The 18,024-nt window shown below is 39.0% G+C and overlaps 1 protein-coding gene across 3 annotated transcripts in view; it reads right to left on the bottom strand.

Annotated features, from left to right (window-relative positions):
- LOC113530897 (kelch domain-containing protein 8B) overlaps nt 1–18,024 on the bottom strand; it is a 99,159-nt gene that overhangs the window by 20,295 nt on the left and 60,840 nt on the right. For all 3 annotated transcript variants that reach the window (XM_026921273.3, XM_026921275.3, XM_053240788.1), the window contains one exon: nt 10,908–11,132. In XM_026921273.3, coding sequence (XP_026777074.1) covers nt 10,908–11,132 — 225 coding nt within the window. The remainder of the gene's footprint in view (nt 1–10,907; nt 11,133–18,024) is intronic.

The following is an 18,024-nucleotide window of genomic DNA, read 5'->3' as shown; positions in this document are numbered from 1 at the left end:
ATAAGACCTGTGCTGAAATGTGCTGATTTCAGCCAGCTTTTGGCTGAGATCTGGACAGTTCTACAATTCTCCATGGATAGAGAGAGATAATGAGAGTGTGAATGAATCATATTCATTGTCAAAGTATAATCATGAAGACGGTTCATCACTTATCCAACACGTATCATTAATTTTCATTTCCCCCATTTTCTGATTGAATAAGTTTCATGAGCTTTGCATTTGGATTGTATCTGGAGAAGATTTTAACAATCTGCATTTACACTTGCAGTCTCCATTAAGCATGATTGAAAATGGATTACACATAATATCCATTCAGCTCATAACACTTGACCACCTGTTTCTAGCTGTTTAGACCGTTTAATACAGCTGTGAATGATTGCAGCCAAAGCAACATTACTATAACAGTCCACAGATCAATCTGTCCAAATCGCTAACATGCAGTTTGTTTGGTGTTTACCCCAACTATGTGTGCCTTTCTCAATCCCTGCATGGCAAGAAAATGTTTGCGAACTCTTTGGAATTTCCACATTTTTTGCATTTATTACTTTGAAAATGTGGCACAAATCATTTTGCCTAAACCAGTAAGACCAATAAGAAACAATTGTACTTTTCAGGTCTTTATTAAACACATCAATGAATCATTGAGAGTCTACGTGGCAAAAAGGATGTGAATCCTTGTGTTTAATAACTAGTAGAACCACCGTTAGCACCAATAAACTCCACCAAATGTTCCCTGTTGCTGTTCAGACTTGTCAACAACTTCTATTAAGCCTCAGAGGACGTTCTGCCACCCTGTAAATTTTCTTGATTTCCTGGTTTTGGATTCATTGTTCTTTCAGGGATAGCAAGCTGTTCAGACTTTGAGGCAATAAAAAAGCCCCAACACATGATTCTCCCTCCACAATGCTCCACACTTCCAAGTAGAGCTATTTGTGTGTTATTAGTTGAGGTAGCATGTGTTGTCTACTGTAAGTCTTGGATGAAGATCTGGCTACATTTTATGAGTAATTCATGGAAAAGATCCATGTAATCGGACAAGATTCAAAATTCTTTTCTCCCAACTGTGGGTCATAGACCACGTGCGTTATGATGTGTAGAATTAGTAGTGCTCTTGGTTGTCAAATGTAGCATAGATAGACAGGTGTCTTTGCAACTGTATAAAATGCATCATAGATCTCCTAAATTACATATTTTAATTGCCACTTGGGAGCATTTTATGTGAATAATCACTTTCTAAATGAAAAGTAAAAAAAAAGGGCTCTAAGAAATATTTCAGATGTCTCCTGACCTTGATGACTGAAATCCTTGACAGCCAAGAAAGGAAAGATGGCAGAGGCACAGAAAGGAAAGCAGAGGCACTTATAAAGAGAGGAAATGTGAAAGAGATGCAGGAGAGCACACAGCGTTTCTCTCTCTCTTACACACACACACACACACACACACACACAGTGAACACTTAAATACAGTGGTGTCACTTCTGAAACTGCAGGAAATTCCTCAGTGTCCTGCAGTGGCAACCCACAGATACAGACCTCTACCCTTTTCTGACACTGTACACTTGCTCAGAGTAGTCAGAACAGTGTGTGTGTGGATGTTGGAAAACTGGGTATAGCTACACGTGCAGTGCCTTGATCTAAACAGCACCGGAACAGACATAATCACAATAACAACCGTCTTAGCTAATGACTGAGCACGCCCTGCCATGGTACACTCCATCACCAGAAGCCCAGCTGCAAGGACTAAGATGGTAATGAGGCTCTACTCTCTACTTACAGAGACATTGGAGCAGCTAATAGACCACAACCAGACTATTAGCATTAACATCAGTACGAGTAGCAAATATAAATGCACAGTAATTCTGCATCGTCCTCAATCAAGTATTGAGGCTTGATTTACCTCAAGTAATATTCTATGTATAGTCAGGGTTTTATAAGAATAGCACACAACATTATACTGTTATTGACCTCAGTAGAGCATGACCACATGAACCACACAGACAGCTGCTTGCTAGTAGGGTGCTGGCATGGATTGCGATGTTGAATCATGATAACCTGGGCCCATTAGCTGATGAGGCAAATTTAGCTTTGTAATTCACTTACCGCTGCTCGCTGTCTGCTGCACTTATCCCAAGACACAGTAATTTACTGCCTGCTGTTTATCCCCAAGCACTTTTTTGCTAGCTAGACCCTGCAAGTGCTGCAAGTTAATCAATTGTTACTGTCTGAGGTCATTTCTTAAACTGGCCTTTACATTTGATGTAATGTAAGTAAAAAACAAATGCTGTTCCTTCAAATAAAGAAAACTACAAGATGGCTTAGACAATGATCATTCACTGTCTCTCACTGCCACACAGCATGTATCCTGAATATATTTGTGGAGACATTCTTGTACTTTTCAGGCATGCCTTGCTTTAATCAGATGCTTTTGATTTAGTACAGATGAAAAACAGTCCTATTTGTCGTCTAATTGCAGCCTGTATTTTGTGCATCACTCTATGGGGTTGTTAAATATGTATAAACATTTCTAAGGAATGCCTGCTGAGTTGGCCATTCAACTACATTAGAAAATGTTGCTGTGCTAAATACAAGATGCTTGAGAAGTTAATCATGGAGCTGCATCATCTGTGAAGGACTATCATTATAAATCAGGCCCCAACATTTGAGTCAATGCAAGAAGTTTCAACATGTTTTTTAGTGCCTTTGAGTGCGGAGGAGTAACTGACTGTGTCACAGTTGCCAATTGCATGCTTTTGGCTCTGTCACACACTCTCACTCCACCCAAGCACATATCTTTTTTTTCACACATTTTTTTTCACTGGACCAATCAGGTGGCAAATGAACCATGCAACCATGGCTGCTGGTGAGAAAATGTCTTGAATTTCTGCCTCCAAAACAAAAGCTAAGGCAGGCAGCATCCTGTTTACCACAGTTAGGATAAGAAATTAATCATTATAATTAATACTGATTATCCCACAGAGCTGATAAATTCTCATATCTGACTGGTTAATTCATTCAGTCTAATATGTTATTGTTCCTAAAATAACAACTCATTTACAAGGACTTGGCAAATGCTGTCGTAATTTAAGCCTTACAATACACAGATCTTGTAAATGTGTTCTTATTTAGCAACACGAAATTGTACAAAGCTTGCTCTGGAGACATGTATTTAATATTTTATGAAAGAAGACTTCAGTAAGTGCTTGGAGGGAAAGTTGTTCCTTTAAGTTTTCTACTGCGGGGAGACGTTTCAGGACAGAGCACTAACCCTAACCCTGACCTCAACCCCACTGAACACCTTTGGGATGAACTTGAATACTGACATGCCTTCTTGTCTGACCTTGATCAGTGAATGACCTTACCAATGCTCTCGTGACTGAATGGGCAAATCCCCACAGCCACACTCCAAAATCTAGTGGAAAGCCTTCCCAGAAGAGAGGAGGTTATTATATTCAGCAATTACATATGAGTGTTATGGTCAGGGGTCCACAAACCAAAGGCCATATAGTGCACTACAACATTAAATGTAGCTACGACATGTCTTTCTTTAATAAATAAAAAATTGTACTCATTCGCAAATTACTGTGGTATAAGAGGAATAAAACACGACAGGGCTTACAGGAAAATAAAACATGACAGATCTTATCGGAAATAATCAATGACAGAGTGGCGTGATGTGAACTAACATGATTTTCGCACACACCCACACACACACACACTTTGTGTTTTTTTTTAATTACAAGTGTTTTAAGAGTGTATGGCGACTCTATATAAAGAGCACCTTGCATGAACACAGGCTATCTCAGTAAAGAAAGAAATATAACACTACAATAAAACTACAATTTCTCCAAACCCACCTCAGAAACCTCACTCTACACTACTGTATTTCTGATTGTGGACAATATTATGCTAGGAGGCCTGATCTCCTTGCTGGTGAGTGGTTATAGCTGGTATACAAGTGCCCATGACTCACTGTGGATAACTGTGGATCTCTCTGTGCATGCATGGTGTGCGTGTGTGTAAATGCGCAGTGCGGTATCAGTGTGAGAAGACAGAAGTGGAGGGGAGAGGGCAGCGCTGCAATATTTCAGCTCACTCTGACTCTGGCTCACTCTCTAGACTTGACTCATGACAGTCTCAGTCATGCGCAGACTGCCAATGACAATTTCCCGTTCTCTCTCCTTCTCTCACACACACACACATACACACACACACACACATGCACGAGGAGAGTGGATGTTGCAATGTCAGGACAGAATGAGGGGCTAGAACGTAAAGAAACAGTAGGACAAATAGCACAAACTGTTACAATGTAAGTGCAGAGAATCTACAGAAAGACTGTCAGAATGTGTTTGGTCTGGTCTTGACATGGACAGAAACACAAACAGCAGGCTGCATGCCCTGTATTTAAGAGATAACCCCGTGTGAATACAGAAAGAAAGCAGCTTCCTGTTGGACCAAACCTCCAGCACCTTTGCGCGCAGGAGAAACCTCACACCCCTGCTGTCTGTTAATAGCCTGTCCTCCCACAGTGCCGATTCAATATGACATCGGTAAACAACAACCGCACATGACTTGAAAATTGCTCTGACAGGGTTATTACAGCATGGCATATTCCTGACTTTAATATGAACAAATTAATTCAGGAGAGGCAAGTGCATAAATAGAACGTACTACATTTTAGGTGACTTGTACTCTAGGGAAGAAATATGCACCAAATATGAAGCCTGCTCGTAGCTAATAAAGACTTAAAGATTTGTGAGGGACTTTACATCTTAGACATATTTAACAAATAAAAATCGGCCTTTAATGTAGAATAAAATGAACTAAATGTAAAACACTGCTGCAGGGAACATTAGCATAAAGTGCTAACTGTAGAAGTAATAGCTGGCATAAATATTCAATTCACGTCAGTGCTCGGGGAAAAGTGAGATCTTGTATTATTCAGCTATCTGAGTGTCAGTCTTTTAGTTAACTGTCTGTATAAGCTTAGCTCAGACGAAAAAGTGTTCTGCTGGCATAGCCCACTACAGAAATAGACTCACTCTATTTTACCTACAAAGAATGAAGAATCTTTTTCTACGTTCTCTCTCTCTCTCATGCACATACACAGACACCATTTCAAATAAAGTGAAATTGAGTGAAATATAGTAGCTTTGAGCCAGAATGGAGGTCCACATGACGATGAAGGCCTTTAGCGCTGAATTGTAGGGATCAGCTAGGGTCCACAGAGAAAGGATTTATGGGATATAAAGAGGTTTGATGTGACCGCAGAGGCAGAATCCCCAACCCTGCAGATTAGCCTGAGGAAGTCAGTGATATACAGGAAAGGATGTGATTACAGTAGCCAAAAACTTTACTCAACTAAAGATATTTTACTTAAAAAATTAACTAAAGATAATGTCCTTATTAAAACAATAATGGAATTAATAATTTTGCTTTAGAAAGTATCATTGTTACACCAGATTAGATTCACAAAGCAGAACAAGCACTGGTTGATGACGATAAGATCAAAACCATTCAGTGTAAATAAATGGCATGAAAAAGGACCAAAACTCACATATGTGTTGCATTATACAGATAATATAATGCATCTGTGAAACAATGCTACTCATAATGTTCTCTGCATGCTGGCTCGGTGGCATTTACAGTTAGCGTTATCATAAGTATATCAATCAAATATATATTATATGATATTTGAATATTAATCCACTTATAATTTTATTCTGCTACAAGCAGAGCACATATTAGTAGCAACACTGTGAGTTCATATTACATAAATCATGCTTTCTTAAGCAAAGAAATTCATGGGAAGGCAACAGAACACATTTCATAATGTTTCTTTTTCACACCAAACATTTAATAATTCTACTGCTACATCACACGTTTAGGCTGAACAGCAAATGCCTTCCTATTCACTGCATATTCTGTCTACATAAGGTGTACCTTGAGCCTTTTCAAATTCATGGTAAAATCTGCTTAATTTTACTGACCTATTTTCTAAAAAAAATCACAGGTTTCACAGAAACTAGAAAGGATGCATTTTATGTCAAACCACACAGGATCGTAGTAGTAGCCTAGCTTACCATACACAGCAATATGGGCATAGCCAAAAGGGCCTAGTGAAACCCTAGTGTGAACCATGGCCACTCCTCTGGCAGTAGCTAGAAAAAAGCCCATTCTCTCCGAAAAGAATATGACAGCACAACTTAGGGTTGCAAAATTGTATCTGAACAAACCACAAAAGTTCTGGAACAATATCCTTTAGACTGATGAGATCAAGGTGGAGATGTATAGTCATCATGCACAGTGCTATGTTTGGCGAAAACCAAACACATAGTATCACCACAAACACCTCATACCAACTATAAAGCATGGTGGTGGAAGGGTGATGATTTGGGCTTGTTTTGCAGCCACAGGACCCGGGAAACTTGCTGTCTTTGAGTCAATGTGTGCAAAAAGTGAAATGTTCTCACACCAGCTTGCTAACTCAAATGCACATGTTAACCAATTAATGTTAGGCATTTGAATGAGTTGACATCCAGACAGTCGAAATGCATTAAAACAATATTTTTCAAACTCCAATTAAGGTATAGCTCACATAAAGACTGAATTTCATTACATTTCACTGCAAATTCTCAGTTACACTGAAAAGGCTGAGTTTCATTTCATTCATTCATTCATTCATTTAGTCAGTCATTCAGTCGTTCATCTGTCTTCACTAACCACTTTATCCTGGTGAGGATCGCCATGGTCTGGGACCTATCCCAGGAACACTGGAAAACCTTGGATGAGACACCAGACCACCACAAGGCAATATGCACATACATATTCACACACTCATTCACGCCTAGGGGCAATTAAGAGCCAACCCGCCTACTGGCATGCTTTTGAAAGGTGGGAGGAAACTGGGAGAACCCTGAAGAAACCCACGTGTAGATTCTCCCATAGGGAGAACATTCACAGATATTCCACACATACAGTGGAACCTAGAGCTGTGAGCTGGCAATGCTGTGCCACAATGTCACCAAGAAGGTTGATTTTTTTTTCTTTAGATATATACTCAAGAGTATAAAATATATGGCCCAATAGAACCTTTTTTCATATCGATGTTTTAATATAGTTTAAAAAAACTGTACACACTGAAACACAAAAGCAGTATGAAAATGATAGGAAAACCAATAAAACTTGAGCAAACTGAGTTACCTCAAGCAAATGGAAAGCATAACAATAAAAAGGGACTGAAAACTATACCTAGAAAAAGTGTTTAAACATTTAAAACAGACAGTGATAAGGCAGAGAAATATTGTAAGTGCTTCTGATGTCAGAAACAAATAAGATCTTTTGAACAGCTTTGCCCTAACCACAGTGAAGTGAACAGCAGGCGAGGCAGCAGGGCTACCTTTTAACAAACATCTTTGCCAGCTTTTAAAGCACGGTTGCTTTAAGCTGCAGGGAAATGCTTCTCAGACAAATCCCGAGCCCAGAAGAGAAACTCAGCGCATGTAATTAACCAAATAACCTGCACTGGGAGCAGGGGAGAGAAAGAGAGAGAGAAAGGCTGCTGGCTTTTCTTTTGCTCTTTTGATAAAAGGACTAGTGGGCTGATACTGAGGCCCAGGCACTCCAGTAAAGAAGAAAATGTTTGGCGTAACCAAAACTAGTAGCATGGTTTGGAAAACAGAAATGTCTACATGAGGATATACACACTTAATCATACACACTACACATGTTCACTGGCATGGTAAATGGGCATATTAACAACCAGGAAAGTGTAATTGAGCCAGCATGTATCTGTGGATTGATATTTACACTCGCCTACTGTCTACAGAGCCTCCATAGTAATAGGTAATGGGATAATTGAATTACTGATTACCATTTAACCATACACAGGGCCCTTACGCTACTATCTGTTAACTGCACACATCTCAGATTTCTCAAAGACTTCCATTAACTGCAGAAATTGCAACGGTGAGTTTTCATGATAGGATATTAAAATGCAAATGCTCCATATTATAATGTATATTGCGGCAGGTGATGACCTGCTCCTACCCTGCAACCTTTTCTTCAGTTCTCCAGCATGTCGCACTTTCACTGACAAAGAATCTACTCAACCTTAACCAATTAAACATTTCTTCTCTGTCTGTCTGACACTGGACACTGCAGAGTATGGTTAAAAAAAAAACTCACAAAGCCTTCTCAGACTTCAAAACCGGATAGCTTTTTCGTCGCCTTATTGATTTTCGTTTCTGCCGTTCATTTTTAGTCATTTCTATTCCCCTGACCGAATCAGCAACCTGGATAATGGTGCATGCCGAAGACCTGAAAAGGTTTAATATAAGCAGGCTGGAATCTTATATGAGCCAAGGGTTTAGTTTGAGCTTCAAATCAACAGAAGAATATACCATCTGCAAAGTCCACACACACACTCACAAACACACACAAACACAGATGTACACCAATTGAATGAAAAGAAATGAGAAGACAGAGATAGCAGATTTTAAAGCAAACACACACTTCCCAGTGATAAGGGCTGACAGCCCACAGGGGGTCTTCCACTTTATGTGAAAGATTTCTCTTTGGAACTCGTCGGTGAAAGTCGACTCCTTTGCGAATAGTGCCTGTGACAGGCACAGCAGCTTCCATGCCCGGTGAAATGACAATTTAATTAAATGCTACAAAGCATTCAAAAGAACAGCACAAAGTGTGAGAACTCACAGAGCAGCATGAGTTTAAGAAGCCATGCACTCACATTAAACATAACAGGGCTAGACAGAGGAGTGCTTCATGGGACACAGATAAAGCCTAGTCCTCAGTAAGAGCATGATTTTAACAGGATTGCATATTTTAGACCATCATCTGTTTCAATCTCTAATCTAGGTCAAAAGAAACTGGCCTACTAACATTGGTGGGTGATACGGCAAAGCATATGGCAAGACAGTTTTATTCTTTTGTTATTATTTATTATTTAGCAAGGAACATAAGGAAAATTGAAATAATTGATGCATCTAATCAGCCACTTGTACTGTAACAATGGGGTTTGTCAGTGTTATAAAACTGTTATGTGATATTAGGCTTAAGGGATACTTGTATACCATAATTGTAACATATTACAATATCAATATCACATTGTCATATTACATAGTGCCAACTCCTGGTGGGTTCTGCAGAGAGAGGCACTCGCTGTTTCGTTTTGATTTCCCTCCCTGTGACTTTCTATTTACATTGACATGTGCCTTTGTAATTCTAGTTTTCTCTCCGCTCTGTCTTGTCATTGCTATAGTACCCAATTGTGTGCAATTGTTTTGTGTTTGTTCTTGATTAGTCTGCCAATTTATGCCACCATAAAGTCATACTTTCAACTCAGGAACTCATACTTTTCTACGCCTGAGCCTGGTTTTCTTCATTTCCATGTTCTGTGTTTCCTGGTTTAGACTCCTGCCTGTTCTCATTTTTTAATATATGGATTACGCTGTGCTGCCTGCCTGTTCCCTGAACAGGCTATGAATGCTGACAGCGAATATTGGATCTGCCCTAATACACAACACTCTGAGTATACATACAAATACCCTGCCTTTCACTACTGCATGTTACAGAGATTTTAAAAAAGATTTTGAAATTTTGTTCTCTCTAGGGGAAACTCACCACACACTGAGAGGGACAAATCGTGACACTATTTATTATGGTACTATACATTTTGGGACATGCTAAAAGTTTTCATGACTCTGGGGATATAATTATCTGCTGTTTTGTTATTGTGCACATTGACATTACTGTCACAGCTTATCTTTTAGCTGCCAACAGCTAGTTAGATCTCGCTGTAACTGACAGTTCCAACAGCAGTGTCCATGCACTGCCGACGTGTACCTGTGTACAAAGATCTGGAGAGCAACAGAAAATACACAAATACACAGGGGAAAAACAAAAGGAAGGACTGTGGAGGAGAGGAGAAAGAGACGCAGTGCTGTCTCAAGTTCAGTACAGCCCGGGAGAAAGACACAGGAGAACAGAGAGATGGAGAGAGCAACAGGCCGGCAGCTTGTTTAAAGTGTTTTGCAATTCTTTAAGCTAGTTGATTTGAGTCATTAAAATTTTAGCAGCTCTTTTTTTAGCAGAAAACTGTAAAAGCTGTGACTGACAGATCCAACAGCAGTGTCCACGCACTGCCGATGTGTACCTGTGCCCATCCTTTGGAATCATAAACAGCACATACGCTACATAACATACTAGTCACCTAGTTGTAGCTAGCTAGCTAAACTGGACTCTGATACTCTTTTTCTGCCCTGGCTGGCTGTTAGTTCTCTCCTGTCACTGTATAATCTGATTTCTTTCATGCCTAAATGGGTAATGGGTAATGAGCTTGCATATGCATATAAATTTCCCTCCAGACCAGACATCTCTGACACAACACTGACTATTTATTACTATTACTGGATTGTGAGGGTGACTCACAGCAGCTCAGGAAAGTTCTATTTAGAAGCAAATGATTAAATAGGATATGTAGTAATGAATAATTTTTTTGTCCCCTGACTCAATATTCATGTTTTTATTTTTAACAAAAAATAAATTCCTACACACTGTAGCTTTAAATTTTAGCATGATTTACCACAGCTCTATAATATAGTTTATTAAACTATATTATAATATATAATATAGTTTAAACTATAACTATATTATTTAAACTATATTATTTAAACTATAAATTATAGTTTAAAGTGGTGTGTACTTTCTCTGCTTACATTTTCCATACTTCACAGCTGTTTGTTTGCACTTCTGCCTAAATGTAGGTCTGCACTGCACGAAGAGGAGCAAACTGAGCAGAGCTCCATAAACAGCTTCGAGCTCTTCCTTGCCACAGTGCTGACACAGTGCATGTTTGTATGTATGTGTGAGGAATTGAGCAGGCCTCACCCTGTTCAGAGTCATACTCCTCCACAGTGGAGACGAAGTGTGGTCTAGAGTAGAAGTTGTGAGGGCCGGGTTGCTGCAGGCCACCTAGGCTGTAGAAGGCACGCTCTGTGGCGGCGCAGCTAGAGAAGGCCCTGCGGCTTGGGATGCATGGGTAGCGCGTCCAGCTCTTCATCTCCAGGTCAAAGGCCTCAAACGCTGTCACCGGCATCTTGCCCTGACGCCCACCTGATGCCCAGACAAGAAAGAGATTAAATTAAACAGATTAAAGAGACTGAAGATACACAGATTTTCTCACAGCAAGTACCTATGGCTGTATTGCTGGGTCCTGCTGTTGTGTGCGTCAGTGTGGAAGTTGATGGACTCAGATCTCCTCCATGGCTGTGTGTGTGCTTAAGATTTCAGATCTCAGTAAGGCCTCTTTTGTCTTTTAAATGTCTTAAAGAGCCTGACGTAGCCAGTTTTTCATTCCAGACAAGCATCGTTTTTGTGCTACAGCCAAGTTGATTTTGCTGCCTGAGAACTGGCTCTTTTGCAGCAGAAAATGTGGTTAAAGTTTAGACAAAGTCTTTGTAACCAAACAATGATGCATGTTGACCTCTCCCTGTTATTATGTGGTCTTTTGTTAACCTGACCTGGAAACTGTGCCTATGGGTATATTACTAATACTGCCACTGGATGTGTGTGTGTTTAGAGGATTAGAGGGTCGGGGGGATGGTATGTGGCTGGTCCTCATGATGAAAATGGATTTTTACACAAACTGCAGGTTTTATTTAAAAAAGTAAAATTAACATTCTATTAGGTGTAGGCATACCATTAAATAGCTGTATTAATAATTAATTATATTGAGAATGCAATAGAATCAAAACCAGAACAAGCTGCAGTTTAATGCAAACAAACTCTCTACTATTTATAACTTCTTTCTGTTTTCCATCGTTCTCATTCTCTTTCTCCCTCTTTTACCATCTCTCCCAGTCTCTTTTGCTTACTCTGCCTCCTGTGTCTGATCCCCATCCATCCCTGGCAGTGTTCACACTGCACTGTGTACAAAGATCTGGAGAGCAGCAGAAAACACACAAATACACAGGGGAAAAACAAAAGGAAGGACTGTGGAGGAGAGGACGAAGAGACACAGTGCTGTCTGAAGTTAATACAGCCTGAGGGAAAGAGACAGAAGAACAGAGATGGAGAGAGACAAGAAGGCTGGCATCCTGTTTAAAGTGTTTTGCAATTCTTTAAGCTAGTTGATTTCAGTCATTAAAATTTTAGTAGCTCTTAGAGAAAACTGTAAATGGAAGAGACACACAAAGCAAAAGGAACTACACTAGGGGAGAATTGGGAAAATACAGTCATTTCCAAAATTGTAAAAAAAAGTGAAATGTGGTTAATTAGCTTAATCTCGCACTGAAAATATGAACACAATCTAACCTTTAACTGAAGTAAATTTATTCAAGAAAACAAAAACAATCATTATCGAAAAGAGTTTATCAAAAAGAGTAACAGGTGCGTATGCTTATGTGCATCTGGTGTTGGCCCAGACTCGAGTCTGCCAGCTCTGAGGACAGACGGCCCGTGTGCTGTGAGCCATATGCACCCTGGCTAAAGCGTGGACCACACACACTCGCCAGATTGTCACACTTACCACACTACATCAGAAAGAAAACTATGTAGTGTTATACTACAGCCATGTGAACCATGACGTATATAGCCAAGAGTATTTTTTTAATGACACTACATCATGATAAACTACTAATAAAGTTGTTACAGCTGTTATTATACTTATAAGTATCATCAATATTAATAATGGGAACTTGACTCTACCTTTTCAAACTAGGAAAAGTGTAGTTATGATATAAAAGGTTTGAATCTTCATTTTAAGCATAATTGGTGGTTTGGGTCCTTTGGGTAGAAAATCTAGGACTAAAAGATTCCAATAAATAAATGTAATGGCTCATATTTGACAAATGTGCCTAATGTTTGAATGGACTGATTATGTTCATAAAATAAATCTGTGCTGTGATCATGTGATAGCAAAAAGTTTAAAAACCCCTGTACAGAATACAGCGTGTGTTTCTGTGTATGGTAATGCGGCAGTTCATTAGCTAATGATGTTTATAGGCAAAATGTTTGTTGCTTGGTTGGAAAACAGAGAGGAGTAGATGATAGATGATGGAGAATTTCCATTTCAGGTCACTGATCTCAAAACCTCCACATAAATTAGCATGGTTACTCAATCACGGTCCCAAGGCACAAATAAATAAATAAATAAATAAATAAATAAATAGCCACAGTGATACAGGAAAAGTTGGCTAGTAAGAAACTCTCCTAATAACTGTGATTAAAAATCACAGTTGTAAAACAAGGTCATTGACACAGTTCCTCAGCAGACAGCATGCTGGCCTCCTCCGAACCCACACCTGGAATCCTATTTTAGGAGGCAACTTGTGTGTGCCAATGTGGATGGAAGGAGGATACGGAGAGGCCAAGATGGGGCAATCTGTTATTGAGCCCTTACGTCAGAGCACAGACAGACCTACGGGGTCATAACTGAAATCGCATTGCCATAAATAGTGTGTGCTTCCATCCAGACTCATCTCTCATGTATAACCTTAATATGATTTTGCCGCTGTTCTATCTATAACCCAGAAGACTCCCACAGACACAACTGAATTAGGCTCAGTTTGGCACTGTCGCCTGTCTGAAATTCCCCCCTCACCGAACAAGTTAACAGAGCAGATACTTTGCTTTTTGCTGGCTGTATATCAATTTTGCCATGTAAATGAACAACAGTGTTACAGTGAGAGAGTGAGAAAGAGAGCAAGAAAAAGAGAGAGAGAGAGAGAGAGAGAGAGAGAAAGATTGATGAAAAAATTTTCATGCACATGTAATTACATGCTGGACCAAATTTAGTATGAATAATTCTGTGATCTTAGTCCATTTTGTGTTTAATCATTGAGACAAAAGCAGGTTAAGACTCTTGTGTCACAAGAGAAACAATTTAACAGCTCCATGCTTTCCATCACTCTGCTGCACTTCTGCTTGTGTTCTGTCTCTGCCTCTATCCCGACTGTGACAAGCTGAGGTCTGGGGTGAGCCCTGAGCATATCACTCAACCACAGCTCAGACTCATTCTCTCAGGGCACAGCACTTCTAAGTTTGAATAAAGAACTCAGAAATCAGTGCAGTGTGTGTGTGTCTGTGTGTGTGTGTGTCTGTATCAGTTTGTCAGCAGGGTCAGCTCTCTGTGACTTCTACAACATGATCGTGTGGAGTGCAGTCCCACACACTGACAACTTCACATAATTAACTGGACCTCTCTCTCTCTCTCTCACACACACACACACACACATGCACACACACACACACACAGAGCAAAGGGGCTTAAGCAGAAATTAAATTCAGAGGTGTGTACGGAGCATGAAGTCTTTAAAAACACATTTTTGTGTCCTGGAAGACCTGCTGCTATTTCGGTTCTACTAGACATGTATGGTTGCTGGTAGAACATGTTCCTCAATCAAATCCTTATTTGTTGTGGTCTCGGGAACACTATTATTCTATCTATCATTGCCATTTGATTGTAGGTTATAATAAATATAATCAGTGTTTACCTCCAATTTCTCCCATCCCTGAACCACTTGAAAATTCCCTCCAGTTGGTTTCTTGACAAGAAATATATTGTATAACTCTGAATTTCAGTTTATAAAATAAAATTTATAAAAATTAAATAAAAAAAGTAATTTATTTGTTGAAACATGAGCTAGCCATGAGCTTTATGGCCAAAACGCACCCATGGAGGTAACTCCTATAGCCTTAAATTTCAGATTATAATCCTTGATTCTTAAAAATACTATAGGTGCATCTTTTTTCTTTAATTTAAATAAGGACTCTTGCTTTGCATGTGTCTATCTAGCCTGTTGAACTAGCTACAATACATAATTTCTTGTGAACAATGAGAAAGTACAAACCGTATTTTTCAGTTGGTTTGAGACAAACAAAGCTGCCTAACATGCTTAGAGAAAGGACCCAAAAGCACACTATTTTGAGAAAATCAGTCTAATTAAAGATGTCAGTCTCTATGCAGGAGCACACAGTGAGTGGACTAATGATTTAGTAGTGCCATCTCCTTTTGCAAATAGAGACACAGGGACAAACAGATTTAATTACATGCTAGCAAACTGTGACAAAATAGCTTGCAAGCCATTACAGGTTGACCCACAGTCACACAACTAGCAGGAGAATAAAAAATACTGAGAACACACTGATTCTTTTTTCTGCAAAAAAAGATGCTGCAGAAAATATTTTTTAATATGTTTTGCGTGTTATTGCTGAAGCTCAAGCATTATCACCTCAGAGACCTCATTGATTCCCTCTCTTTTCTCTGTGGACGACTGTAAAATTATATTCCACTGTCTATTTTTTTCTGTTGAGATTACCACAGTGAATTTGATTATCACCTTGAATTTGACAAGAAAATGTAGCTACTGTAGATTGTTAAGTAAGAAAAATGCCACGGGTGTGCTGTTATTGCGGAATCGTCAGTGATGGCATGGTGTGACGCCACCCAGAAGATTGTTTTCCAATAGCAGCATGTCCTTAAGTGTTTTATTCCTCTTATACCATAGCAAATTTCCAATACTAACAATATTTTTATTCATTAAAGAACTATACATTGTACATTTTTTCCATTTATAGTTACATTTGATGTTGTGGAATGTCCATGAAGCAAGTTAGTTCCTGTTATCACTTATGACAGTCATTCCATCACAAGCCTCTCATTTTTCCTTTCCCTTGAAGCTGATAAAACAAATATAATGCATGTCATGTTATTGAGACATTGTCTCAATTCTCTTTTTGTCTCAACTGAGACAATGTCGTCTGTCCTGAAGACCTTCCTATGTCATAAAATCGAAAGTTACATCTGACTGTTACACTGCGTTGACACTGGCGACTCCTTCTAAGAATGCTAAACAAACCTCTACTCACATAAAACTTCACAATATCAACAATTATACACATTTTGTTTGTCTGTTTATCCCATTTTTAATTTATTTTTTTATCCACGTGTAAGTTGTTACCATAGAAACAATAACATATTAGAATGAGCACATTAATACAATGCCTTGCAGCCAGAACTACTGTCAGAGCTGTGCTGTGAAAATGAATCAACACCTTCTGACCAATCAGAATCAAGAATTCGACAGTGCTGGGGTATAAGAGCACGTGACTCACTAGCTCAGGTTAGATAGTTGTGTAAATGTCTCGTAAATATTCGTAATCCAAAAGATACATCAGATCAACCCTCAACCTGCAAACTGAGGTGATTGGTTAGAAGGAATGCTTTTCCAGGAACATGAAGTAATCACAATCACCTCTCGTTCTGGTTATGGGAAATGCAAAGCGCTGCCCCTCTGGTGAAGAGCACATTTCAGATCCTGTTTCCAAGGAGTTGTGCTGATAATCAGCCTTGGCACAGCATGAACAATTACCAGGTGTTATTACCCTGTCTGCCATACTGCCTGAATATTGTGACACTGTCAGACACATTGTAATTACTGACTATTCTACCCCATCTGAGAGTATATATTACATACATATGTATATGTAAACACACACACTTTGCAATGAATGTGATCAAACAGTGGATTCTTCAGAGACTGTGTGGGTAGACCACTCTTACATCCTCGCCATGCTATGTCACAGTGACAAGCTGTTTTGCAGCTTGTTTTCTTGATGGCTGGTCAGTTCTGTCTCTCCTTAATGATCTGGGTGGCTGAGAGATGTATGCAGTTGCTTGAGGGTGGTGGTGTTTTATGATGCCATTATCTTATTGGCAGTTCACAGAGGAGCAAACATGCATGGATCGGTTGTGCAATGAAACAGTGACAGTAAAATCTTGATACGCAGATTCTGAAATTCAGACATTTTATGTCTTATAGCTAAAATAGCAAATACACTGGAATATACTTTTATTTTTTTGTATACAAATTAACTCTTTTAACACTCAGGGCCTGTTGGTGAACCCTGACTTATGCGCTTGTAATTACATACCATTCCTAATTATTTCACTGTAGTTATTGAATAGTTCTACGTAATTACTGAATAATGCTTTAAAATGAAGAACTGATCAATAAACAGGATGTTTAAGAGAAAAAGAAGTATTTGCAAAGTAGGTAAACCAAAAATGTCTTTTGATGCATAACACCTGTATTTTTTAGATATTTTGCATCAAAATATTCATTCATTCATCTTCAGTAACTGCATTGCTGTGGATCCAGAGCCATGGGCATGAGGCAGTAATACACCCTAGATGGGACGCCAATCCATCACATCGCACTATGCACACACACATTCACACCTATGGGCAATATAGCATGGTCAAGCCCCCTACTGGTTTTTGGGAGGTGGTACGAATGGAGACACAGAGAGAACGTGCAAAACTGACGCTACACAGACGGCAACTTGAGCTCAGGATCTGTATCAAAAACACTGCAACCAAAAATGTATGACAATAAAATACAGTATGTTGTATGTTTAAACAAACTGAAACTGACATGTACGGAGGAGACCTGTTACAGTTTATGAAGGTAATGTTAATAATGGAAATCTAGTATATGACAATTACCCCATTGCTAGGTATCCTTCAGAAACTCCAATTTTATTCTGCACTAAATCAGAAAGGGTCATTTAGTTCTACACTCTCTTTGGTTTCTACAGTTTTACTATACAACAAATTTAACCTGACAATTTCTCCTGTGTGGTGGAAAGAGGACAACATCATTATACAGGATTATAACAGCTCTGTCTGCTAGCTAGCATCCATCTTGCTAGCTGGTCACGACTATAATGCATAATAAAGGACATTATTGGTCATGTGAAGTCTTTTAAACATTTATTAAATATCCAGTAACTCAAGTCAAGTTTTCTGTCTCATGCTGGATAGAATTGAGTCAGTAAATATGTACGTCTCCATTTCCTCCCTGGAAAGTGGGTCATTTCAAAGCTGCTGAGCTGTTTATAAACTCTTCACAAACAGAAGGTGCTGCATTTTCTAAGAACTTTAATATAAATTATATACCATTTTTATGACTGTCAAATACAAATCAAAATAATATTTTAGATT

Source organism: Pangasianodon hypophthalmus, chromosome 16, assembly GCF_027358585.1.
Source record: "Pangasianodon hypophthalmus isolate fPanHyp1 chromosome 16, fPanHyp1.pri, whole genome shotgun sequence".
NCBI lineage: Eukaryota > Metazoa > Chordata > Actinopteri > Siluriformes > Pangasiidae > Pangasianodon > Pangasianodon hypophthalmus.
This window is presented reverse-complemented; position numbering and strand designations above follow the sequence as displayed.